Source organism: Symphalangus syndactylus, chromosome 20, assembly GCF_028878055.3.
Source record: "Symphalangus syndactylus isolate Jambi chromosome 20, NHGRI_mSymSyn1-v2.1_pri, whole genome shotgun sequence".
Classification (NCBI taxonomy): Eukaryota; Metazoa; Chordata; class Mammalia; order Primates; family Hylobatidae; genus Symphalangus; species Symphalangus syndactylus.
This window is the reverse complement of record NC_072442.2, coordinates 23,132,978-23,160,102: the sequence shown is the minus strand read 5'-3', so window position 1 is coordinate 23,160,102 and position 27,125 is coordinate 23,132,978. Positions and strand designations below refer to the sequence as shown.

Sequence of the window (27,125 nt, the reverse complement as noted above, 5' to 3'; positions counted from 1 at the left end):
CACAGATCATTGCCAGGAGCAGAGGTGCTCGTGTGACTGTCCTGGGGCAGGTTTGTGTATGTCATTTGGATGTAAGCGTGCTCCAGTGTGAACCTGTGCACAGAATGCATGACTGTGCTTTCAGGTCTGTGCACCCAATATCCAGCATTTTGCAGGATTTAACACTTTCTTTCTTTCTTTGAGATGGAGTTTTGCTCTTGTTGCCCAGGTTGGAGTGCAATGGCGTGACTGTGGCTCACCGAAACCTCCGCCTCCCGGGTTCAAGCGATTCTCCTGCCTCAGCCTCCCAAGTAGCTGGGATTATAGGCATGCACCACCATGCCTGGCTAATTTTGTATTTTTTTAGTAGAGACGGGGTTTCTCCGTGTTGGTCAGGCTGGTCTCGAACTCCTGACCTCAGGTGATCCTCCCGCCTTGGCCTCCCAAAGTGCTAGGATTATAGGTGTGAGCCACCACACCTAGCCAGATTTTTGTATTTTTAGTACAGACGGGGTTTCACCATGTTTTTCAGGCTGGTCTCAAACTCCTGATCTCAAGTAATCTGCCCTCCTTGGCTTCCCAAAGTGCTGGGATTACAGGCTTGAGCCACCGTGCCCGGCTGGATTTAACACTTTCTAATTGTCTAGCTTGTTCCGCATTGCACACGGGATAGCAGAAAAGGCAGGAATTATTTCCCTCCCATTTTATAATGGCAGAAAGAGAGGTTAGTTGACTTGCAAAAGTCACACAGAATGTGAAAAAGTTGAGATTCAACCCCAGGTTTATCTTGTTCCAAATTTCTTACTTTTTCTAGCCCCATATGAGCATATATGTACACATACAGGGGGAGCAGACACTGAGGTATGCCTGTGAATGTGACCCAGGCTGCTGAGACCATATCCCCACGTGCCAGAGAGAGGACATTTCCCTTCCAGAGGCAGAGACGGTTGCTAGAGTCAGGGCTTCAGGAATTGAATCACAGCTAAAAATGCAGAGGCTATGCTCAAAAATGAATTTAAATTATCACAGCAAAAGTCCTCACAACTCAGGAAGGCCTCCTTTTCAGCTCTCCCAACCTAACATCATGTCCTCATTATTCTGTGAATTATTCCTCTGCTTATGTGTTTGAGGTTGGTCTCTTGAGTGCCTGTCTCCGGAGCCCAGAATTCTTCCTGAGAAAATCTACATTGTGTTCCACACACTTCCTGGGGAGGAGGAAGGGGCAGAGACAAAGCTGATTGTTCCTCATATTACAAAGAGAGAAACTGAGGCCCAGAGGAACCTTGTCCAGGTTCACACATCCTGCCTGATTCAAGGGGTCCTGCTGTTGTCTTCTGTCAGAGCAGGAGGAATGGCTGGGAAGCAGCCACTGCCAAACACTCCCCTGGGCAGGCAACATGCCCAGGCCCTGGCATGAGTTCCACAGAATCCTGTCCACTCTGGGAGTGCTGGGAGGCACTGTGGATCTAAGCCAAGCCCCAGTGCAGAGAGAGGGAGGGAGGAGAAACAGCTCTCTTTGAAGAGGAGGTGTGAAGAGAACTACCATCCAAGCTGGGTCAGGAATCTGCTCAGCCAAAACAGGGAGAAAAGGAAGGAGAGAAACAGACCGTGGGAAAACCTATCTTCCTCCTGGAAGCTGGTATTTACTAATTTGTAATTCAGTAGGTCTGGGGTAGGGCTCTGGAATCTGAATTTTTCAGGTGATTCAATGCAGGTGATCTAAGAATCACATTTTATAAATTTGACTTGAGGTAGGATAGTGTAGTATTTATGGGCCCTAGATCTGGAGTTATAGCATCCAGGTTGAATTACAGTTTCCATTACAAGATTTGTGGCCGGGTGCAGTGGCTCACGCCTATAATCCCAGCACTTTGGGAGGCTGAGGCAGGTGGAGCATCTGAAGCCCAGAGTTTAAGACCAGCCTGGCCAACATGGCAAAAACCTGTCTCTACTAAAAATACAAAAAAAAAAAAAAAAAAAAAAAATAGCCAGGCGTAGTTGCGGGCGCCTGTAATCCCAGTTTCTTGGGATGCTGAGGCAGGAGAATTGTTTGAACCTGGGAGGCGGAGGTTGCAGTGAGCCGAGATCACACCATTGCACTCCAGCCTGGGCGACAGAGCGAGACTCGGTCTCAAAACAAAAAACAAGAAGCCATTATAAGATTTGTGACTCTGGACAAATGATACAATCTCTCTGTGCCTCAGTTTCCTCATGTTTAAAATTAGGATGCTTCTAATAGTAGCTTTCTCATAAGGAAGTTGCAAAGAGTCAATGACATGATTTATGTAAAGCACATAGCACATATGTGGCCCATGTTAAATTTCTCAACAAGTATTAATCACTATCATTTGTTCCAACTCCTCATTCCCATCCCCACACCCACTCCTACCAGAGGAGGAAATAATGGTATTGGATTAACATAGGGACTTGTCACCACAGTATTCTTTTGGATGTGGGTAATCTTTGGGTCATGGTTTGAGAATCCCTGATCCAAAGCCATTCTCCAGTCACTCTCCAGATACCCTTGCTATGAACTGAGTCTCTTCTCAATAAACTGCCCTGATTTCATCTTCCTTTTCTCCTTGGACTCCCTCCCATCCTCCCAGCATGCACACAGCAAGCTGCTGCCCACCCTCCCCACCCCATCCAAAGTGATTTTGGCTCAGGATGTGTACTAGACATGAAAACATACAGCAAGTCACACTTGTGGGGCTTCACAGGACCCTGGATTTTGAAGATCACAGAATTTGGTGCTCTGGGATTTATGAGTAATCTTCAGAGGAAGAAGAGAACCGGAACCTCCTGCTGCCCAAATTCAAACCATGGAAATATGTTATCTTCCCGAGAAAGAGACATCCTACGCAAAGGCAGGGTTGAAGCCCAGAGTAAGCATATGGGTGGAGAAAGCTTTGTTCTGCATAAATTCTTGCAGGCAGTTTCAAGTCTGGATGGCATTTCAAGGTGACCACAAGCAGAGATGGCATAGGGAGAGGAAAGGATGGGATGAAATAATCCAACCAAGAACACAAAAGGAAAATACAGAAAGTCAACTTTCAAATGCACAGTGGTGCTAGTTTGAGGGGTTCAGGGACCAGAGCTAGGCTGGGATGCAGAGAGAGGCAGGATCAGCTTTCCAAGTGGCCAAGCCTGTCTCCTCCCAGACATTCAGCCCTCCAGAGAACCATGACTTCTCCTCTTACCATCTCTTCCCAGTGAAGCTGAAATGGAGAACCTCTGGGATTTGACACAGACATAGTGTGTCTCACTATGTTGGCCAGGCTGGTCTTGAATTCCTGGGCTCAAGTGATCCTCCCATCTCGGCCTCCTGAAATGTTGGGATTACAGGTGTAAGCCACCATGCCCAGTCAGAATAGACATTTTAGAGCAGGCATTCCCAGCCAGAATAAACATTTTAGAAACAGGCATTCCTGGCCGGGCGTGGTGGTGTGTCCTGTAGTCTCAGCTACTCTGGGGCTGAGGTGGGAGGATGGCTTGAGCCTGAGAGGTCAAGCCTGCAGTGAGCCCTGATTATGCCACTGTACTCCAGCCTGAGAGTCAGAGCAAGACCCTGTCTCTAAAGAACGAAATAAAAAGAAACGAAATAAAAAGAAACAAAATAAAAAGAAACAGGCATTCCTTTGAGGGAGACTAACTGGAAACAGGTCCTGTTCACTTTCCAACCAACCAATGAAAAAGGGGCATCCATCCTGGGCATACCAATTTTAAAAAGGCACTTCTCTGGGCAGACCAATGAGAAAAAGGATGTGCAGATGCATCCCCATCAGGGAGCCGCAAGATTTCTGGAATTGAGGATGGATCTCTTTGCCATCTATGCCCCCTCTCTGAGGATGCCCTCTGCACATTCGTAAGAAGCATCCCTGCCTGGGTTGGTGCCCCAGAGATAGTGGACATGAAGCTGGCCTGCCCCTTGCTCTTAGAGAGCTTCCAGCCTTGCCAGGCAACTAGTAGGAAGGTCCTCCCTTCTGCGATGTGGGCGTGGCGGTGCATGCCTGTAGTCCCAGCTGCTCTGGAGGATCGTTTGAGCCCAGGAGTTTGAGGCCAGCAGGGGCAACACAGCAAGACCCTGTACTCAACCCATATCCCCCCAAAAAGAACAGACTGTAACACGGCTGCTGATTCAAGCAAAACTCTGCAGTGGACCTTGGGGAGGGAGCTTCTGAAGGAGAGTGAAATAGGATTACTAGATTTAGCAAATAAAAATATAGGACTCCAGTTAAACTTGAATTTCAGATTAATGAATATTTTAAAAAGTAACTGGGTGCTATGCAATATTTGGGGCACTTATACTAAAAAATTATTCATCATTAATCTGAAATTCAGGATTAATTGGGTATCCTCTGTTTCATCTGGCAACCTTAGAGAGAGAGAAAGCAAGAGAGAGAGAGAGAGAGAAAGAGTGTGTGTGTGTGTGTGTGTGTGTGTGTTTGTGGTTACAGGTATGGCATGATGTATGGTGTGTGTTTGTGGTTACAGGTATGGCATGATGTATGGTGGCTTTTACCATAGACGGATTTTACCATAGATGGATTTTGACAGGCCAGACCAGATAGCCCTGCTTTGGGCAGGGAGCTCTGATGATCATCAGTTGATAAGGACACTGTGGACCAAGCTGGAGTCAGACCTAGGTTTGCCAATTCTTTCTCCAGGCAGAATCTTTCCATCCCTTCTTCTATAAAACATTAAAAGATTAGCTGGGCACGGCGACACGTGCCTGAAATCCCAGCTACTCAGGAGGCTGAGATGGGAGGATTGCTTGAGGCTTGAAAGTCAAGGCTACAGTGAGCTGTGATCGTGCTACTGCACTCCGGCTTGGGCGACAGAGCAAGACCCTGTCTTAAAAATACGTATGTACATATATACACACATAAAATGTCTATTAAAAGGGCTTTTTCCAATTCCTCCACACAAGTGGTGTATTTTTCTAAATAGTACAAAAACGTTGTGTGATACCGAGGACCTGAGCCTTAGGGTTGGAATACAGCATTATTTTTGTTCAGCACTCTAGGGATTCCAGATTATTTTTACACACATTAACTCATCTAATCCCACAATGACCCCCAGAGCTCAGTATCATTTTCCATTTGCATTTTACGAAGTAGTGAACTGAGTAGAAGTGAGACAGCAACCAGCTCTCAGTTACACAGACAGATAACGAAAACAGTTTACTTTTTGCTCAATATGAGTTTAGCAAAGGCTTTCACGTAAACCGTTTCACTTCATCCTTATGGGGTATATAAAATCAGGCACTTTACACTCATTTTCTCTTTTCATCCTCATGCAACGCTGGGCACTAAATATCGTATGCTGTCATCTTATTGATGAGGAAACTCACGCTCGAAGTAGTTAAATCCTTTGCCAAAGATCACACAGCTGCAGTCTACCCCTTATTAAGTGCACACTTCGTGATGCCATGCACCCTGTTCAGTAATTTACAGGCGTTGTTATCTCATTAAATCTCCCCAACAGTCACAGAATAGCGATATTCTTATTATCCCATTTACTGATGAGAAAAGTGGGTTCAGAGAGGGTGAGTGACTGGTACAAGACCACACAGCCAGCAGGGGGCTGAGGCAGGACTCAAAGGACTAGCAAAGGAGCAAGTCTGGAACTCAAACCGTTCTGACTCCAGCTCTGTGCTCCTTCTCTCGCACCCCGATCCTGGGTGGGGGCCTCGCTCCTCACCCAGCTGAAACAATCAACGACCCTCTGGTAGACCAGGACCTCTCTTCATCGAAGTCTTAGGTAGCCATGCTTGCCAGGAGAAGGCCTTTCTTCCTTCACCCTCCCTGGACAGATCCGGGTCAACTGGAGGTGGCGGGCGAGAGGACCGATCCGCAGGGCGGTGGCGGGCGCAGGGCGAGGCTGTGAAGCGAACGGAAGAGGCTCCGGGACCGCCGCGTGTTCCAGCGGCGGAGCGGGGTGGGTGGGGCGGGAGTGCCGGGCCTCCGCCCTCTCCGCCTGCGTTTCCTTCCTCCCTCCCTCGGTCCCCGGGGCCGGCGGACCCGCGGGCACGCACTGCCCGGGCTGGACGACCTCTGGCCGGCTCCCGGCGAAGGGCAGCGGAGGAGCGGCCCAGCGCGCGCAGCTAGGGCACTGGCGAAACCCCGGGACAGTCCCTCTCCGTGCGGGGGCGGCGCAGAGCAGTCCCATCCCCGGGGTCCCGGGCGCGGCTGACTGCCTGCTGGCTCCCTGCGCGCAGTAGCTCCCCAAGCCGGGCTGCACCGGAGGCGGCGAGATGGTCGCGCGCGTTGGCCTCCTGCTGCGCGCCCTGCCGCTGCTACTGTGGGGCCGCCTGGACGCCCAGCCCGCGGAGCGCGGAGGCCAGGAGCTGCGCAAGGAGGCGGAGGTACGCGGTGTGTACCTGGCGGAGAGCGGTGAGCGTGCTTGAGACCTGTCAGAACTCGGCAGTCAGGCCACCCGGCAGTCCCCTGTGAGCAGACAATCTGCGTTACCTTACCTCTGTCCTCCGCCCCCTTCGCACTTGAACATAAAGAGCCGGGCAGATTTTTCCCCGTGCCAGGCTGGAACCACACAGGCACGCGGATCCGCACTGATGGGCTGGGGTGGGTGCAGAGATGAGACCGGACAGACAGGCAAGAGCCCAGAGGGGACATCCTACCCTAGTTTGGCACGGAGCCACTCTCCCTCACCACCTAGGCTGGGGAGAATGACGTTCATTCGTCGGATGTCCCCGAACCGTGTGGAAGCCTCAGTTTGGTGCTGTGGAGAGGGTATCGCTGGCTGGCCGGGACGCGGGACACAGCGCTGGCTTCCTGGCCGGGGGCCGCCTCTGACCAGCTTGGGCAAGCCGTTTAAACTGCTCAGAACTAGTTTCTTTGCCTGTAAAATGGGCAAGAGTAGTATACTCTCAAGAGTTGCTTCTAAGGAGCTTTAAACGGGGCTTCAGGACTGAACTTAAGGGGGCGGGAAGGTGAACCTTAGAGAGCTCCCTTTCCATTTTCTTGCTTTGGACTCAACTTGCTTGTTGTAGGTTGCGCAAGGGGAATTTTTTTGTGAGGTAGGGGTGGAGATCAATATAGGGCGTCTATTTTCTAGATAAAAGTGTAGGCCGGACGCGGTGGCTCACGCCTGTAATCCCAGCACATTGGGAGGCTGAGGCGGCCGGATAACCTTAGGTCAGGAGTTCGAGACCAGCCTGACTAACATGGTGAAACCCCGTCTCTACTAAAAATACAAAAATTAGCCAGACGTAGTGGCGGGCGCCTGTAATCCCAGCTACTCGGGAGGTTGAGGTAGGAGAATCACTTGAACCCGGGAGACAGAGGTTGCAGTGAGCCGAGATCCTGCCATTGCACTCCAACCTGGGCAACAGAGCGAGACTCTGTCTCAAAAAAAAAAAAAAAAAAAAAGTGATTATAATAACACAACAGTATCATTTCTTTCCTCCCCCAAAGAAGCATGTCTGCTTGTGTTCTTACTTCTCAAGAATATGGCCAGGGTCTCCACTATTTTAAGGAGAAGGGATATGAACAGGTTTTGTTTTGTTTTGTTTTGTTTTTGTTTTGAGACAGAGTCTCGCTCTGTTGCCCGGGATGGAGTGCAGTGGCTAGATCTCGGCTCACTGCAACCTCTGCCTCCCGGGTTCAAGCGATTCTCCCGCCTCAGCCTCCTGAGTAGCTGGGATTACAGGCATGCACCATCATGCCGGGCTAATTTTTGTATTTTTAGTAAAGATGGGGTTTCACCATATTGGCCAGGCTGGTCTCGAACTCCTGACCTCAAGTGATCTGCCTGCCTCAGCTTCCCAAAATGCTGGGATTACAGGCGTGAGCCACCGCATCCAGCTGGAATATGAACAGGTTCTGAATTACTGAGCCCTGCTCTGCCCTGAGACTCTTGCTCCTCTAAGAGCTTCTTTCCTGCCCTCAAACTGCCCGTGGAGAGATTCTCAGTATCCTCCCTACTCCCCTTCCCTAGAAGGGCAAACTGAATTTGGGGAAACTGCAGAATGAAGAAGGCCCTCTCTGAATGCCTCATTCTTCCATCAGCCAGCTCCCATCACTACTGGGGAATATTTGGAAATGACCCTGCTTCAACAAGGGATCATCTCTCATCGCCTTCCACCCCTCCCCTTCCTAGGACTGGGCTCTTGCTCTGTGCTCTCTGGTTTTTCTGCATATTCAGAGAAGCACTTTGTTTCTCTGAATTGAGACTCTTACAACATCAAGTACAGAGTCCTTGCAGCCCCAGGAGAAGGCTTCTGTCTGCCAAGCCAAGTCTTGTTAAGAGTCCCACCCCACCTCACTGCAAGTGCGGGTCCCAGGCAATCCCTGGCAAGGGAACAGAGGCATATCTCTGCTGCCCATGCCTGTGGTGGCCCCAGATGGAGAGAATTTCATCTTGGGGTATGCTTGGGAAACTTAATATCCAGCAGATTGAGTTTCTTTCTGTCTATTTAACATAAATTGGGGGAAGGGGATTTTTAACTCTGAGAACAAGAAAATATTTTAAAAGCATAAAAACTCTGGAAACGTGTAATGGGTATGTATGTGTCTCTATATGCCTATGCATGTACATGTGTGTGTGTGTATATACATTTATTACATATATACACACAACGGGGGATGTGTCTATGTCCATTTGTGTTTTTGTATATGGTTAATTGCATGAGCTTCAGTGCCAGACAAACCTATACGCAAACCATGGATAACTCATTTAACCTCTATAAACCTCAGTTTTCTTCTCCATACAATAGGGGTTAATAATGCCTATTTCACAAGATTGTTATATGGTTTCATTGAAATAACATACGTACAATGCCTAGCACAGTTCATAGGACATAGAAAGCAGTCTATAAAAGGAAGTTGCTCTCAATGCTGTTATTACCTTTATCATTACTTTAGAGAACTGAGCTTCGGCTTAAAGTCTGGGTTTGAAGACTAGCTCCCCCACAACAATAATACAGGACAAAATATGTAAGGCAACTATTTTCAGCATTGGACAACAGACAGCACAGAGCTGCAATTCCTAAGGAGAGTATTTTAGTTACTATGACTACATTACAAATTATCCCCAAAACTTAGTGAAGTAAAACAACCATTTATTAAATTCACAGATACTGTGAGTCGAAATTTCAAATAGGGCACATCAGGGCAGCTTGTCTCCGTTCTACAGTGTCTGGGGCTGGAATCATCTGAAGTATGTTTAGATATCTGGCAGTCGATGCTGGCTGTTGGCTGGTGGCCTCAGTTATTTTTCACATGGACCTATCCACATGGTCTGTCCATGTGGGCTAGTTTGGGCTTCCTTATAACATGGTGTCTGGGTCCTGGGGATGAGTGTTGGGAGCGGGAAGAAGAGAGAGGAGCTATATCCTTTTTATGACCTACTATTGCTTCTACTGCACTGCGTTGGCTAGAGCAGTCACAGCTGCCTCCCAGGTTCAAGGGGAGGGAACATAGACCCCACAATTGCTGGGAGGAGTGTTAAAGTCACATTGTGAGAAGAACGTGGGAATGGGAGATACTGTTGTGTCATTTAGGGAACAACCATCCACAGAAGGAAAAGCCAGAAAGTGAGCCCCACAGTTGCCCCAGTTCTTTGCTTGGAGACAATTCCCGACTGCAGTGCGGGGAACTAGACCTCAAGCAGAACAGAGCAGTCCTGCTGTGCTGAGGGACAAAGCTCAGAGTTCAGGGCTGTTGAAGTAGCTGGAATCTGTGGAGCGGTGCGTCACAGAGGAGGGAGCTATACTGAAGGGGGTTCCCATAAGTCTGTATGGGGTTCACTGCAAGTCCTTGCCCTGGGGACTGTGCTAGCACGTGTAGGGTGAGATCGTGTGATGCTTAGCAGAGAACAACTGCTATGTGATTGAGAACGGGAAAAAAGACTGGAGAAGTTGAGCAGTTCCGGAAGATATTGGCAGTCTGGGCCAGCCAAAATGGAAAAAACTCCTTAACACCCTGGGCATCCATGTAAAACACCAGCAATGCCATGCTTTAGGTGTAAGCACCATGAACTAGAGTAAGACCTACTCTAACAAAATTTGGAAATGAGTAAACATAAAACATTTATTTCCTTTGTCATAATTTCTATAAAAGACAACTGGCTGCTTAAAGCAAAATAATAACATCATAAGTTGGACTTTATTTTTATTTTTTGAGACAGCCATGGCTCACTGCGGCCTCAATCTCCTGGGCTCAAGTGATCCTCCTGCTTCAGCCTCCTGAGTACCTGGAACTACAGACACACACCACCATGCCCAACTAATTTTAAAATATTTTTGTAGAGATGAGGTCTCCCCATGTTGCCCAGGCTGGTCTCAAACTCCCGGACTTAAGCAATCCTCCTGCCTCGGCCTTCCAAAGTGCTGGGATTACAGGCTGGAATTCTACTATCCTACAATAGTAGAATTTTATTTGCCCACCCCTGCTTCCCTTAGCCAGGTGCTGTGCCACTATCATAACTACTTCTTTTACATGTGTTTTAAAGTCCAACTTATGGCCATGCCCCCTTATGGCCATAAGTTGGACTTTAAAACACATGTAAAAGTAACAGTTATGACAATGGCACAAGGCAAGCGGGGGCAGGTAAATAGAATTCTACTATTGTAAGATTAGTACATTTGTGGCCGGGCACAGTGACTCACGCCTGTAATCCCAGCACTTTGGGAGGCTGAGGCTGGAAGATTGCCTGAGCCGAGGAGTTTGAGACCAGCCTGGGCAACATAGAGAAACCCTGTCTCTACACATTTTTTTTTTTTAATTAATACATTTGTGAATTGGAATGTCAGTGTGAAGTGGGAAATGGGATGTGTCAAGTGGGAAGTGAGAGATGGAGGTTTCAACATGTTGGCCAGGCTAGTTTCGAACTCCTGACCTCAAATGATCTGCCTGCCTCAGGCTCCCAAATTGCTGGGATTACAGGCTTGAACCACCATACCCAGCCTCTACAGACTAATTTCTGTGTATATATATTTGGATATCCTGGACATTTCATATAAATGGGATCATATTATATGTGGCCTTTTGAGCTGGATAGTTGGAAACTTGAACACCACTCTCCCAGTAATGAATAGAAAAAATAGACAAAAAAAATCAGTCAGGATGTAGCAGACTTGAACAATACTGTAAACCTTCTGGACCTAATTGATGTTGATAGAAAACTACACTTGAGAACTCCAGATACACATTCTTTTCAGGTGCATATCAATAATTTACCAACTGAGACCATAGGCTGGGCCATAAAATAATTCTCAGTTCATTTAAAAAATTTAAATTTTGCAAAAGGCTGGGTGTGGTGGCTCATGCCTGTAGTCCCAGCACTTTGGGAGGCCAAGGCAGGAGGATCATTTGAGGTCAGTAGTTGGAGACCAGCCTGACCAACATGGTGAAACCTCATCTCTACTAAAAATAGTAAAAATTAGCCAGGCATAGTGGCAAACGCCTGTAATCTCAGCTAGTCGGGAGGCTGAGGCAGAATTGCTTGAACCCAGGAGGCAGAGGTTGCAGTGAGCTGAGATCACGCTGCTGCACTTCAGCCTGGGCAACAGAGCGAGACTCTATCTCAAAAAAAAAAAAAAAAAAAGCTGGGTGTGGTGGCTCATGCCTGTAATCCCAGCACTTTGGGAGGCTGAGGCGGGTGGATCACCTGAGATCAGGAGTTCGAGACTAGCCTGGCCAACATCGTGAAACCCCATCTCTACTAAAAATACAAAAATTAGCCGGGCATGGTGGTGTGTGCCTGTAATTCCAGCTACTCGGGAGGTGAAGACAGGAGAATTGCTTGAAACCAGGAGGCGGAGGTTGCAGTGAGCCGAGATCACGCCAGTGCACTCCAGCTTGAGCAACAGAGTGAGATTCTGTCTTAAAAAAAAAAAAAAAAATTAAATGTTGCAAATTATGTTTTCTTACCAAAACAGAACTAATTTTAAAATCAGTAACAATAAGACATCTAGCAAAGCCCCAGATATTTGGAAATTAAACAACACACTCCTAAATTACCCATGAGTTGATTCAGAAATCATCAGAGCAATGAAACTAAATAATAATGAAAATACAACATTTCATATCAATATTTGTGGGATGCAGCTAAAGCAGTGCTTTAAATGAAATTTACAGCTTTAAATTCCTATAGTAAGAAAGAAGAAAAGTTTTAGGTCAATGATTTAAGCTTCCACTTTAAGAATCTGAAGAAAGAACAAATTAAACCAAAAGGGCACAGGAAAGAAAGAAATAATAAAAAACAGCTGTGTGATCATAGGTAGTTCCTTCACTTGGCTGCGGTTTCCTCTCCTGTGAAATAGGAAGGCTAAATTTCTTAAATGACTTCTAAGATTCTCTCTAGCTCTAACACTGTTTGGCTTTGGTGTGCTTGTATGCTTGTGCCTCTATATATGTGTGTGCCTTTGTGTGTGTACATCATCTGCCTCTGTGTCCATGTCTGTCTGTCTGGATGTGCCTGTGTTCTCAAGTCTCTGTGTGTATTCCTGTACCCTGTGTGTATTCCTGTACCCTGGCTCTATGTGTCCCCTCTGTGCACACAATGTAATAAAGTTGAGGCCTTTCCAGAGTGGTCTTTGCCAGGGAGGAGACTAACTGCTTACAAAGCTGTGTTGTGAACAAACAAGTTCATTGTTGCCCACTTAGGAAAACTAGAGCTGCTCACAGCACTAGTAAGTAGGAAGAGCATGCTCTGCTGAGTTGCAAGATTGAGAATTAACAGATGACATCATCAGCCTGTCCCCCACTCCCATTCCAAGCCAGACACTGTCCTGTGCTTGGGTAACACAGATTCCCAAGGGATCTATCTATCATTTGCTTTGCTTGGACCTTCTTTAGAACAGCCAGGCAGTAGTTTCAGGACCTGCCTTCCACTGGGTGGTCTAGCTATAGCTGTACAGCTACTCCCAGTGTGCCAGTACCAGGAGCTGGATAGTTCATTTCTCCAGGGAGACACTGGAGCTTCTGTGGAGTATCCACCCCCGGATGCAGTGTCTGTTTCTCATACCCCAGAGCCATTCATTTGACTTTTTGTGAGTCAGAAACCCAGAAACCTGGGTGTGGAAGCCGTTCCCAAGAACTTAGCTCAGTGACTCATGGGTATAGGGTGAATAGAAGTGCAGAAGAGGCTCTGAAGGGTCCTAGAGGACCACAGTTGGTGGAAAAGCACTTGTCTAGCCAATTACCAGGATTTGGATAGTGGAAGCATGACCCTAATAGCAGGGAGACATGGTTGGACAATATCTCCCTAAACCCACCCTTGATCAAGGCATTATTTTGTGCCCTAAACTTAGCCCCCACAAGTCTAGTAAGAACCATGAGTCCATACAGTATAGTTACTTGGCATTAGAGAAAGAGTACAAGATGTGGTCTGGATAAAGACTAACTGGCTAGTGTTTTCCATCTTCCTTAAGGACAGAGAATGAAAGGAGGGCTGGCCACAATGGCTCATGATGGCTATAACCCCAGCACTTTGGGAGGCCAAGGTAGAAGGATCATTTGAGGCCAGGAGTTCGAGACCAGCCTGGGCAACCTAGAGAGACCCCCCCCCGCCCATCTCTACAAAAATTAAAAAATTAGCCAGGCACGATGGCACATACCTGTAGTCTGAGCTACTCAGGAGGCTGAGGTACAAGGATCGCTTGAGCCCAGGAAGTCAAGGTTTGTAGTGAGCTGTGATCACGCCACTGCATTCCAGCCAGGGTGACGGAGCAAGACCGTATCTCGAAAAAAAAAAAAAAGAAAAAAAAAAGAAGAAAAAGAGTGAGAGAGAGAGAGAAAGAAGGAGCAGGGATTATAGCAAGAGGTATCTAGGTTACACCTAGACAGAACTTTGTGACTATAAGACTAAGGACAAAGGGGCTGGGTGCAGTGGCTCACACCTGTAATCCCAGCACTTTGGGAGGCCAAGTTAGGTGGATCACTTGAGGTCAGGAGTTTGAGACCAGCCTGGCCAACATGGCAAAGCCTCATCTCTACTAAAAATACAAAATTAGCCGGGCACGGTGTGTACGCCTGTAATCCCAGATAGTTGGGAGACTGAGGCAGGAGAATCGCTTGTGCCCAGGAGGCGGAGATTGCAGTGAGCTGAGGTCATGCCACTGCACTCCAGCCTGGGCAACAGAACAAGACTCTGACTCAAAAAAAAAGACCGAAGGACAAAGGAAAGAAGGAGAAAAAGAAAGGGAGTCAGGCAGAGGGAAGGGGAAGCCTTTACCCAAAATAAAGGAAAGGAGCTGAGTTAACCCCCCTGCCCTGAAGTCTTCACTAGCTCCCAGGAGCCAGAGGGTGAAAGCAGAGCATTCTGGTAGCAGATGTTTATCTTTATGCAGGAACATGCTTCAGTCCTGTCGAATGCCTGCGGCCTGTTAGACGACCTGTTTTGAGTGTGATGGAAAACAGGATCCCAGCCCCTATTTGAAAGCCAGAGCCCACTGCCTGAGCAACTTCTTTTCTCTGCTCTAATCCTGAACTTTCTTGTAAAGCAGATAAGAGAAATCCAGCCAGAAACACCCCAGTTTGACCTTTCTCTTAATTGAGAGTCAGCTCCGCAGTAGAGAGAGCAGCTTGGCCCTTGCCCCTTTAGTTTTAAAGCCTCTGAGTCACTTGTTTAAATGTAAAATAAAACATCCTAGGGTAGATGTCAGAGGATTCAGATTAGAGTACTGGTTCTGTCACACACTAGGTCACTTTGGTAAGACACTACACTCCCCTGAGACTTAATTTCCTCGTCTTTAAAATGGGAATAGCAACACCTGTCCTGTCTATATTCATGCAAGATCATTGTGAGATTCAAAGAAGGTGTGATATCTTTAAAAAGCTCTACAGCTGTCTAGGGCTTATTGTGCTCCTGACTACCAGAAAATATTTTCATATATAGAACACATCAAGGCAGAATACCAGCTATCATTCGTCTGTTTTTTTTTTTTTGTTTTTGTTTTGTTTTATTTTGTTTTTGTAGAGACAGGATCTCACTATGAGACTGGTCTCAAAATCCTGGCCTCAAGAAATCTTCCTACCCCAGCCTTCCAAAGTGCTAGGATTGCAGACATGAGCCACTACACCTTGCCATCCTTTGCATCTTGACTTGGCTAATAATGCCAAAGATACACTTGAATGATAAGCACAATCTCAAATGGTCACTATGGGAACTAAAATAATAATAAAATGTAACATGAGATGGAGTATATCATAGGTAAAGTGACAGTTTCTGCATGTATTTGGCAATTTTTTAATTCTTAATTTCATTTCTGCTGCTGAAATTCTGTGATATGGAGGATGTCTAAGAAGGTGAGTCCTGGCTGGGCATGGTGGCTCATGCCTGTAATCTCAGCACTTTGGGAGGCCAAGGTGGGCAGATCACCTGAAGTCAGGAGTTTGAGACCAGCCTGGCTAACATGGTGAAACCCCATTTCTACTAAAAATACAAAAAGTTACCCAGGCATAGTGGCGCACGCCTGTAATCCCAGCTACTCGAGAGGCTTAGGCAGGAGAATCACTTGAACCCAGGAGGTAGAGGTTGCAGTGAGCTGAGATCGCGCCATTGCACTCCAGCTTGGGCAACAAGAGCGAAACTCCACGTCAAAAAAAGAAAAAAAAGAAAAAGAAGAAGGCAAGTACTACACACTCACCTACCAAATATCCCTTCCAGCAATAAAGCTCCATGAACATAGAGGTAAAAATAACATTGTTAATGGGGCAACTGTCATAAAGCCTTCCCAAACCATCTTCTTAGATGTTGATGATTCTCCTGTGAAAAAGGTAAAACAGTATTCTTTCTCCATTTTATACATTGGGGCGCAGAGAGATTAAGTAACTTTGTCTTAGCTTACACAGCTAGTCAGTTGCAGAAGCAGGGCTAGAATAATGGATAGAGCTGGAATATATATTAGAGCTCTAACAATCCAATCTCCTGGCTGGGTGCGGGGCTCACGCCTGTAATCCCAGCACTTTGGGAGGCCGAGGCGGGCAGATCACGAGGTCAAGAGATCGAGACCATCCTGCCTAACACAGTGAAATCCCGTCTGTACTAAAAATACAAAAAATTAGCTGGGCGTGGTGGCGGGCACCTGTAGTCCCAGCTACTTGGGAGGCTAAGGCAGGAGAATGGCATGAACCTGGGAGGCAGAGCTTGCAGTGAGCTGAGATCTTGCCACTGCACTCCAGCCTGGGTGACAGAGTGAGACTCCGTCTCAATAATAATAATAATAATAATAATGATAATCCAACCTCCTAATTTTATAGAAGAGGAAACCGAAGCCCAGAGGCACAGGACTTACCTAAGGACACACAGTTAGCCATAGTACTAGGAATAAAACTCAAGACTCTCAGTCCAGTGCCCTTGCCCTGCCAGTTCAATGATGCAGACTTCCTGACTCAGGCCTTGAGTTCATTTTGCTGCACCTCATCATTGGTCCTGCCCTGTGCAGAAATGGCCAAAATTTCCCTTCCCTCAGGCACTAAATAGGCTAGGCTGTATGCACCCCCCCAGGACAAGTCAGGACCGATGCAGGCCTAGAATCCCTAGCACTGTGTGATTCCACCAAGCTGGCTGGGTCCCAGGAGAACTAGTTCCATTTTACCCAGACTCCACAGCCACGCCCAGGGACTTTCAGAGGTGACTCCTCAGGAAAGTGGTCCCAGCCCTAACCAAGGGGGTAAGGCATGTTGGCACAAGCTTTTAGGCCAGAGTAGGGTGAGTCACCTAAGGGGCACAGCCTTCCAGCTTCCTCTCCATTCAGCTCAAGCCTTGGGCTCCCTAAGAGAGAGGATAGGTGGAAAATAGAGAAGAGAGAAAACCTGATCCTTGAACTTCAAGGCCAGGAGGAGCGGTCTAGACTCTGCCTCCTTGAAGTGGGGCAGGGATGATCCCAGGTGGAACTCAGAGAGTCCTTAAGAGAACCACTGAACAAGCCCCCAGGACAATGGAAGCCTAGAAGGAAAATGACCCCCAAGAGGGTTTGTGGTCAAGCTGGGATGAGAACTGGAGCTCCACCTCCCACTTTTGTGTCTTCTCCTGGGATCCCTTTGTCATGCTGCCACTCCTCCACCCTGACCCCACACCCCTGCTCCTTCTACCATGCAGAGTAGACCATTTCTCTTACCTTTGCAGGAGGAAACTGAGGCATGAAAAATGCCTCACAGAGAGGGTTAGGGACACCTCCAGAAGCAGAGGGAGTTTCAACCCCACCACCTCCTCACCCGGGAATGTAGACCTGCCTCCACTCCACAGAATGTGAGAGCACTCAGCCCTGACAGCATTAAGGAGCCCCTTCCTGTATGTGTTTTAAATTTTTTTGAATATGCGCATGTTAAGCATAAAAGTATAAGGGAGCCCATAAATCCTGATAATCCCTGTTATAATACTTCAGTGCTTTTTTTTTTTGGAGACGGAGTCTTGCTCTTGTCACCCAGGCTGGAGTGCAATGGCATGATCTCAGCTCACTGCAACCTCCACCTCCCGGGTTCAAGCGATTCTCCTGCCTCAGCCTCCCGAGTAGCTGAGATTACAGGCACTGGCCACCACGCCTAGCTAATTTTTTGTATTTTTAGTAGAGACGAGGTTTCACCATGTTGGCCAGGCTGGCCTTGAACTCCTGATCTCAGGTGATCCACCTGCCTCGGCCTCCCAATGTGCTGGGATTACAGGCTTGACTGCGCACAGCCACTTCAGTGCTTTTACAGAAATATAAAATGTCAAATTCTTAAAATTTCTCTTTCTCATTCTTTCAGTGGCTCTGCTTGGCTGGTGTCCCGGGCACATACTCATTCTGCTTACTGAGATTTTAACTCTGCCTTGCAACCTACAGGGTGCCAGAGGCGAGTTAGGAAGAAAGGCCCAGGACTTCCCCTCTGAGGGACCCCTGAAAAAGGCCCTCACCCCCAACCCCCATCCTGCCCTCTACCCGACCTTGCCTGCCAGAGTACTAGGCACAGCAGCCCAGCCAGGAAACAAGAGACGCCGCCAGTTAATTTCCCCTCCCTCCCACTCTGTCCAAGGCTTCAGAGTTCCAGAACCAGAGCCAACTCCCTGATAAGGGCTGGGTGTGTTTGTGGAGAGAGGCACAAGGGAGTGCCAGCCATGCCGACCTGTGACCTGGTCTCTCTCCCAAGTCACTCGCCTAGCAAAACTGCCTCTAAGGAGACATTAATTCCCTGGCTACCTTTAGAAAGTCCTGTGTCCATCCTCCCCAAAGGAAAGGGAGGAGACAAGGAAGAGAACCAGGCATCCAGCTGAGGTCAGGCAAGTCTGAGACAGAAGCACCTGAATTGAGAACAGAGGTGTAACTGCCATGTTCAAAGCAGTTCCCTTTTTACAGATGGACTGCATTCTGAAAGTCTGTTGTTAATGTTCCCTCTAAGGTAAATCAACCAGATCAATTGTTTATTGAGTATTTACTATGTACCAGGCACTATGCTAAATGTGCATTCTTTTATTTACTCCTTCTGAGAACCCTGAATAAGATCAAGAATAAATTGAACTTATTCTCACTTTGTGGATAAAGAAAGAGGGGCTCAGAGAGATTAAATAATTTGTCCCCAGCCGGCTGGATGTGGTGGCTCACGCCTGTAATCCTAGCACTTTGGGAGTCCGAGGCGGGTAGATCACGAGGTCAGGAGATCAAGACCATCCTGGGTAACACGGTGAAACCCCCGTCTCTACTAAAAATACAAAAAATTAGCCGGGTGTGGTGGCAGGTGCCTGTAGTCCCAGCTACTCAGGAGGCTGAGGCAGGAGAATGGCGTGAACCCCAGAGGCAGAGCTTGCGGTGAGCTGAGATGGCGCCACTGCACTCCAACCTGGGTGACAGAGCGAGACTCCGTCTCAAAAAATAAAAATTAAAAAAAAAAAAAAAATTTGTCCCCAGCCATCTGGCAGAGTCAGGGTTGGGAACAGATTTTCATTCCCAAACCTGGTGGCTATACCGTGATGCCACACGATTTTAAGCAGGAAATAACTCCCCAAATTAAGCCACCAGAACACTTTTAATCCATTATGCATCCAAAAATAGTGTACATTTGCAAAGGGAAAAAAGGAAACAATAATTCTGAAATGCTAATGAATTAATGCAGAAAAACAATGAAATGGACTAGGAAAGTTATGTAGAATGAGGAGTCTATGAAAAGTTACTTTATTGAGAAGAGGATGTGGAGGTTGCTGAAAATGAATGTGAATTAAATCCACAAGGGGAAGCTGGAGACTTGCAAAGATTTAGGGGTTTGCTGGTCTTAGTATCTAGCTTCATTCCCAACTTGTGCATTTTCCTTGAGACAGCAGCTATGATTGGACTTATTTTGAGTTAAGAAATACAGCATGGTGGCCGGGCGCGGTGGCTCACGCTTGTAATCCCAGCGCTTTGGGAGGCTGAGGCCGGCGGATCACGAGGTCAGGAGATCGAGACCATCCTGGCTAACATGGTGAAACCCCGTCTGTACTAAAAATACAAAAACAAAATTAGCTGGGTGTGGTGGCGGGCGCCTGTAGTCCTAGCTACTCGGGAGGCTGAGGCAGGAGAATGGCGTGAACCCGGGAGATGAAGCTTGCAGTGAGCCAAGATCACACCACTGTACACCAGCCTGGGTGACAGAGCAAGACTCTGTCTCAAAAAAAAAAAAAAAAAAAAGAGAGAGAGAGAGAAATACAACATGGTAGGCATGGTGGCATGCAGCACCTGTAGTCCCAGCTATTCAAGAGGCTATAGGAAGATCACTTGAGTCCAGGAGTTTGAGGCTGTGGTGAGCAATGATCATGCCGGTGAATAGCCACTGCACTCCAGCCAGGGCAACATAGTGAGACCCCCATCTCTAAAACATAAAACATAAAAAAGGAAAAGAAAAGAAAAAATACAGCAAAGAAAAGTGGGGGTAAGAGAAGAAGACAGAAAATTATTTCTGTATAGGTAACACAACAAGGAGGGGCAAAAATTGAGACTATGTAGGTAGCAGAATTCTCCGTGTAGAAGAATTATGCAGCTGAGGCAACATTCTTTTTTATCCAAGGTGACATTTATGTAACTTTATCAGTGAGAAGGGCAAGCAGGGAGCCAAGTGCATCATCTGCCCAAAGGGTAGAACTGGTGATAGGTAAGAATAATAGTCACACTTTTCTCTCCACTGGCCTCAAATAACTTGATTACTGAGAGAACAGCTTCCAGGTGTGTTAGGGCAGGCAGAGTCAAAGGCACCTGGACCGTGAGATGTTCTCAATTATACCAATTTCCCCAGAGGAGCTCGTCCTGGTCCACAGCTTTATATCACCTACATGCTGAAATATTCAGGCTTCTGCTTTGAGCTCTAGGATCACACAGCCAGTGCCACTTTGAAATCTCCAAGGTAATCTTAAACCCACGCACCACCATCTGTACCTCCTGCAGGCTTCCTTATACATTAAATAGCATCACCTTCCAAGCCAAAAACTTAGGAGCATCCTGGATTTCTCTCTTTCATTCCCCACCAATTAATCCATCAGCAAGACTAAAACAAACCTACACTTCTTATCCTGGATGACAGCCCTGCCTCTCTTTCTGACTTCATCTCACACTCTGTTTCTTCACACTTACTGTGCTCCAGCCTTCCTTCTGTTCCTTAAACATGTCACTGTCATTCTTAGCCTAGGGCTTTTGGATTTGCTGTTTCCTTTGTCTGGAACACCCTTTCCCACCTCATTGCATGGCAAGCTTCTCATTCTTTAGGACTCACATTATGTATCAGCTCTTTGGAGACTCGACTCCTTCCTGACCTTCTGATGTGAAGTTTCTTTAAGTTATTCTCAGTCATATCACTTGGTTTCTTTTCTTCATAGTACCAATTTATGTCCTTTATTTATTTACTTTTTTTTTTTTCTTTTTGAGACAGGGTCTTGCACTGTCGCCCAGGCTGTAGTGCAGTGGCTTGATCTCGGCTCACTACAACCTCTGCCTCCCAGGTTCAAGTGATTCTCATGCCTCAGCCTCCAGAGTAGCTGGGATAACAGGTTCGCACCACCATGCCCAGCTAATTTTTGTATTTTTAGTAGAGATGAGGTTTCGCCATGTTGGCCAGGCTGGTCTCGAACTCCTGACCTCAGGTGATGTGCCCACCTCAGCCTCTCAAGGTGCTGGGATTACAGGCGTGAGCCACTGCACCTGGTTTAGGGATGTCTTATTTTTTATTACACCTAGAAGGGTACCTAGTACATTGCATTAATTACCGAATGAATAAAAGAAGCTTTCTAATTCAAAAAATACATCTTTTAGAGAGTCAAGTTTTTTTTTTTTTTTTTTTTTTTTTTTTTTTTTTTTTTTTTTTTTTTTTTTTTGAGCAGTAGCAAGATTTATTGCAAAGAGCGAAAGAACAAAGCTTCCACAATGTGGAAGGCGACCCGAGTGGGTTGCCAGAGAGTCAAGTTTTTATATCAATTATAAGGTTAGTGGTAAGTGCATTTGTTGTTCTAGGACCTTTAATGTAGCTATATTTGGGCTGGACATGGTGGCTCACGCCTGCAATCCCAGCACTTTGGGAGGCTGAGGTGGGTGGACCACCTGAGGTCAGGAGTTCAAGACCAGCCTGGCCAACATGGCGAAACCCCATCTCTACTAAATACAAAAAATTACCCAGGTGTGGTGGCGCATGCCTGTAATCCCAGCTACTTGGGAGGCTGAGGCAGGAGAATCACTTGAACCCAGGAGGCGGAGGTTGCAGTGAGCCGAGATTGCACCATTGCACTCCAGCCTGGGCAACAAGAGCAAAACTCCATCTCAGAAAAAATAAATAAATAAATAAATAAATAAATAAATAAATAAATAAATATACCTACATTGGTGGGGAAGATAAGTGTTTTTTTAAAAATCCAGAATTAGACAATTCACAACCCAGCCATGGCAGAGCTAGCACCTGATAAGCTCCTAATCAATGCCAAAAGATATTCTAGAGAATGTAGTTGTTTCAGGATGCATATGAATAGTGTATATGCACATAACACATAACGCATATTATAATAGCCACTCTGTATGGAGTCCCTCCTATGTGACAGGCACTGTGCTAAGTGTTTTATAAGCATTCTTGTGATTAGTCCTCACACACACAAAAAACCCTATAAGGTAAGTACTAGTATTAAGCCCACTTTACAGTTGAGAAACCTGTGGTTTAGAGAAGTATCTTACTAGTTGGAATTCAAACCTAGGTGGGTCTGACTCCAGAGCCTGTTACTCTACGGTCTAGCATGTCCTGCTAGATTCCTACTGATGCCATAAGATATGGGTAGGTACTGCTGGCCCAGTAGGTACTGCAGGGCAGGTACTGCTGGCCCAGTAGGTACTGCAGGGCAGGTACTACTGGCCCAGTTTTAGGCACAAGGAAGCAAAGGTTCAGAAATATTGAGTGACTTGCCTGAGAACATCAGCTAGTCAGTGGTGACCTGGAATTGAGTCCAGGTCCTTTTGACTTTAATCCCAAAGCTCATTCTGCTATAGCTTATAGACCCTCTTGGGCAAAAGACAAGAGGTGAGACTGGGCAGGATGTATGTGCCATGGGCCCTTGGGGACCAAGGGAGGGGAAAGGATGCTATGGAAAAAGCAGATATTCCTCTCTCCCGCAGGCATTCCTAGAGAAGTACGGATACCTCAATGAACAGGTCCCCAAAGCTCCCACCTCCACTCGATTCAGCGATGCCATCAGGTAGGGTGGAGGGATGTGGAGGACTTGGGGTAGGGGTGCTAGGATGCCAAGCTCTGACCATTTCCTCCCTCCTCCTGGAAGCCTGGCTGGCCATGCCCCAGGGAGGCATACCTCCCTGCCCTCACCCTTACCACTCACCCTCCCCTTGCGGTCTTTTCCTCCTGACAGAGCGTTTCAGTGGGCATCCCACCTACCTGTCAGCGGCGTGCTGGACCGTGCCACCCTGCGCCAGATGACTCGTCCCCGCTGCGGGGTTACAGATACCAACAGTTATGCGGCCTGGGCTGAGAGGATCAGTGACTTGTTTGCTAGACACCGGAACAAAATGAGGCGTAAAAAACGCTTTGCAAAGCAAGGTGAGCGCTGTTAAAATCCGGCTAGGCCAAGATTTCCCAATGTCTTGAAGCCAATGGCTAGGAAAACAGCTGAGCCTGGGACTGGACTTTGTCAGTAACCTCTCTTCCCTAGGGCACGGGAGGAGTGGGTGCATAGGACCTCTTGGCTTAAGGACCATGATTGTGAATACAGACATTTAAGTCAGAATGACACCTACATTGATGAATTTTCATTGTACAAGTGTTTTTCCAGATCAAACACAAAACCCATGTAATTCCTTGATAAATTTTCAATGCAGGGCAGTTAAACTGTTGCTAACATTTTTCATTTATATTTACTGAGGTTATTTTCATCAGAATTCATTCTTTTCCATAAGTTATTAAACAAATGTGTGATCCATTGATTTACTTTGTCCATAGCATATTTTTAACCACTCTATTGAGATATAGTTCACATCCCATACACTTTACCCATTTAAAGTGTACAATTCAGTGGTTTTTAGGATATTTGTGGAACTGTGCAACCATTACCACAATCTAATTCCAGAACATTTCACCACCCTGAAAAGAAACCCCATGCTCATTAGCAGTCATTCCCCCTTCTCCCCCTCCCCTAGCCTCTGGCAACTGCTAATCCACTTCTGTCCCAATGGATTTGCCTCTTCTGAACGTTTCGTGACAGCACAGTTTACACATTACAGTTTCTGCTGTCATGATTTTCCTCTTGTAGCTTTATTTTGTTTCTTTCTTTTCTTCTCCTCCTTCTTTTAGCCAAATTTAATATTCCAGAGGTTAAATGGTATAGATCCAAGATTTATGAAGATTTGATTCTTTTGTCAGTTTTTCACAAATAACAAGTTTCACTATGCATAATTTTTTTTTGAGACAGAGTCTTGTTCCATCGCACAGGCTGGAGTCAGTGGTGCAATCTCAGCTCACTGCAACCTCCGCCTCCTGGGCTCAAGCGATTCTCCTGCCTCAGCCTCAAAAGTAGCTGGGACTACAGGCACATGCCACCATGCCCAGCTAATTTCTGTATTTTTAGTAGAGACAGGGTTTTGCCATGTTGGCCAGGCTGGTCTCGAACCCACCTCGGCCTCCCAAAGGGCTGGGATTATAGGCGTGAGCCACCGCGCCTGGCCTACCGTGTGTAATATTAACAATCTGATTGTTTTTACTGAGTGTAATTTTCTCTGCTCAATTTTTGCAGCTTTCAAGATTTCTAACAAGATGGGGGTTTTTAACCAGGTTTTCATCTATCATTAATTTTACTGTGAACACTTTGAGCCATTGCTACTTTTAATTTGTGTTGACTGCTTTTACTGATAGTATTCGTTAGGAACAAGACAGAAAGCACATAGTTTGTTCTCATTTCTTAGCTAAGTTGTAAGGAAATTGTAGGCAGTTCCCCTTCACTGCTGGAGGGTGGCTGTTTCCAGGTGTTTGCCAAACCAATTCTGCTCCACCTACATGCCCAGCCACTCTGGGTCCTCAGTACTGACTGCTTGCTTTCCTGGTAAAGCAAGGAGTCAGCAATGGGGTCCGGCTCTGGAGTCAAGATGCCCTTGGTGTCAGCATGTTCTGTGTCCCACCGTGTTTCTGGGCAATGGAGAGGAAGAGTGAGGTAGAAGAGCAGAGAGCTATGAGTTCAAGAGGCACTGGTAGAACAGACAGCAGCATCCCTGGAGCCAGAGGCCCTGGGTTCAAGTCGCAGCTGTGTGGCCTGGGCCAGGTCACTTTGCTCACTGTTCCTTCCTCCGAGACATAGGCCCTTCCAAGTTGCAAAGGAGAGATGGTCCTTGATTACCAGGTGGAAGGGGGCTTGTTGTGAGAATGCAGTGGAAAGTGGGGCAGCCCCAGAAACAGTCCAGCAGCTATACTTTGACCTGAGCTCTGGGGCTGCTTCCTTCTGGCTGTATCTCACCTTCTCATGCCCCAAAGGAAGGATCTAATAGAGTTCATTTGTCACTATACAATTTCGAGCATCTCTCTCGCTCTCTCTTTTTTTTTTTTTTTTGAGATGGAGCCTTTCTCTGTCACTCATGCTGGAGTGCAATGGTGCAATCTCAGGTGACTGCAACCTCCACCTCCCAGGTTCAAGCAATTCTTCTGCCCCAGCCTCCTGAATAGCTAGGATTACAGGTGCATGCCACCATGCCAGGGTAATTTTTTTTGTATTTTTAGTAGGAACGGGTTTCACCATGTTGTCCAGGCTGGTCTCAAGCTCCTCACCTTAGGTGATCATCCACCTTGGCCTCTCAAAGTGCTGGGATTACAGGCGCAAGCCACCGTGCCCAGCCAGAGCATCTCTTTTTGATAGAGGATAGTATTACTCAGTTGCCAAATAAAATATAGGATGCCCAGTTAAATTTGAATTTCAGATGAACAACAAATAGTTTTTTTTTTTTTTTTTTTGAGACAGAGTCTCACTCTGTCGCCCAGGCTGGAGTGCCGTGGCACGATCTTGGCTCACTGCAAGCTCCGCTCCCCAGGTTTGTGCCATTCTCCTGCCTCAGCCTCCCGAGTAGCTGGGACTACAGGCGTCCACCACCACGCCCGGCTAAGTTTTTGTATTTTTAGTAGAGACAGGGTTTCACTGTGTTAGCCAGGATGGTCTCCATCCCCTGACCTCGTGATCTGCCTGCCTCGGCCTCCCAAAGTGCTGGGATTACAAGCGTGAGCCACCACGCCTGGCCAACAAATAGTTTTTTAAAGTTAAAAAAAGAAACTTATCTGGCAGCTGGGCACAGTGGCTCACGTCTTTAAGCCCAGCGCTTTGGGAGGCTGAGGTGGGAGGATCACCTGGGGTCAGGAGTTTGAGACCAACCTGGCCAACATGATAAAATCCTGTCTCTACTAAAAATACAAAAAGTAATTAGCCTGGTGTGGTGGCACGCACCTGTAATCCCAGATACTCGGGAGGCTGAGGCAGGAGAATTCCTTGAACCCGGGAGGTAGAGGTTGCAGTGAGCCAAAATCACGCCACTGCACTCTAGCCTGAGTGACAGAGTGAGACTCTGTCTCAAAAAAAAAAAAAAGGCCGGGTGCGGTGGCTCACGCCTGTAATCCCAGCACTTTGGGAGGCCGAGGCGGGTGGATCATGAGGTCAGGAGATCGAAACCATCCTGGCTAACACGGTGAAACCCCGTCTCTACTAAAAATACAAAAAATTAGCCAGGCGTGGTGGCGGGCGCCTGTAGTCCCAGCTACTCGGGAGGCTGAGGCAGGAGAATGGCGTGAACCGGGGAGGCGGAGGTTTCAGTGAGCCAGGATCACACCACTGCACTCCAGCCTGGGTGACAGAGCGAGACTCCGTATCAAAAAAAAAAAAAAAACAGAAAAAAAGAAACTTATCTTGCAACCTCATTGCAGGTACCTGCTCCTCCGGCCTGCCTGCACGTCTCTGTTCCTTCACTGAGCTGGTGGAGGTGGGGGGCACCAGGGTATATCTGGGGTGGAAAAGGAAAGAAGAGGGGAATGTATATTTATTAAGTATGGACTACATGCCTAGCAGCTCCATGTTGCTGTCTCATTTAAGCCTCGCATCTTACCATGGGAAAGTCTTATCAACTCCATTTTGCACATAGGGAAACTGAGGCTTGGAGAGATTCCATAATTTGTTATGTAAATTTGCAAGTAGAGGTACTGGGATTCTAACCCATGTTCTTTCCACAGTGTCAGTTCCCTGCTGGGAGTCGGAACTCCAGGGTTCTGCCCAGGCAAAGCTTTTAGCTCTCCTCCCCCTTCCCATACTTTTTCCTTCCCTCTTCCTTTTTGAACTTTGGAGCAAGGGTGTCAGGGGGTACAATGCCAGGTGCTACTAGGGCCTGGGGGTCACCATGAAAACCAGCCCTCCCTGGCCAGGAGTTTGGGTCAGGGCCTGAAGCAGCTAGCTTTCTCCATGGGAGCAAATCTGGAGGGAGACAGGAGCAAGGTCTCAGACTGCTGGCCCCCAGCCAGGTCCTTTCTTCCTGGCAGGCACACCAGCGACACCCCCTACCCTGCTCCTCTCTCAGGAAAACAGTCCTTTTCTCTCAATTCCCATTCCTATTCATCCTCCCTATCCTTCCCCCAAACACACGCATGCACATACTCAGTTTTCTACAGGATTTTATTCTGAGACCTGTCACCTTCACTGGCGGCCTAGAATGAGAAAACTGCCCACCACCCCCT

At 47.2% G+C, this 27,125-nt stretch overlaps 1 protein-coding gene across 7 annotated transcripts in view; it reads left to right on the top strand.

The window, feature by feature from the left end:
• MMP28 (matrix metallopeptidase 28) overlaps positions 1-27,125 on the top strand; it is a 42,568-nt gene that overhangs the window by 6,238 nt on the left and 9,205 nt on the right. For 5 of the 7 annotated variants that reach the window (XM_055256035.2, XM_055256034.2, XM_055256031.2 and 2 more), the window contains exons 1-3: positions 5,405-6,346; positions 22,538-22,617; positions 22,786-22,973. In XM_055256035.2, the coding sequence (XP_055112010.1) occupies positions 6,236-6,346; positions 22,538-22,617; positions 22,786-22,973 (379 nt within the window). In that variant the 5' untranslated portion in view covers positions 5,405-6,235. Of the gene's footprint in view, positions 1-5,404; positions 6,347-22,537; positions 22,618-22,785; positions 22,974-27,125 lie in introns of those variants that run through there. The other 2 variants (XM_055256032.2, XM_063628581.1) reach the window with 1 other exon arrangement.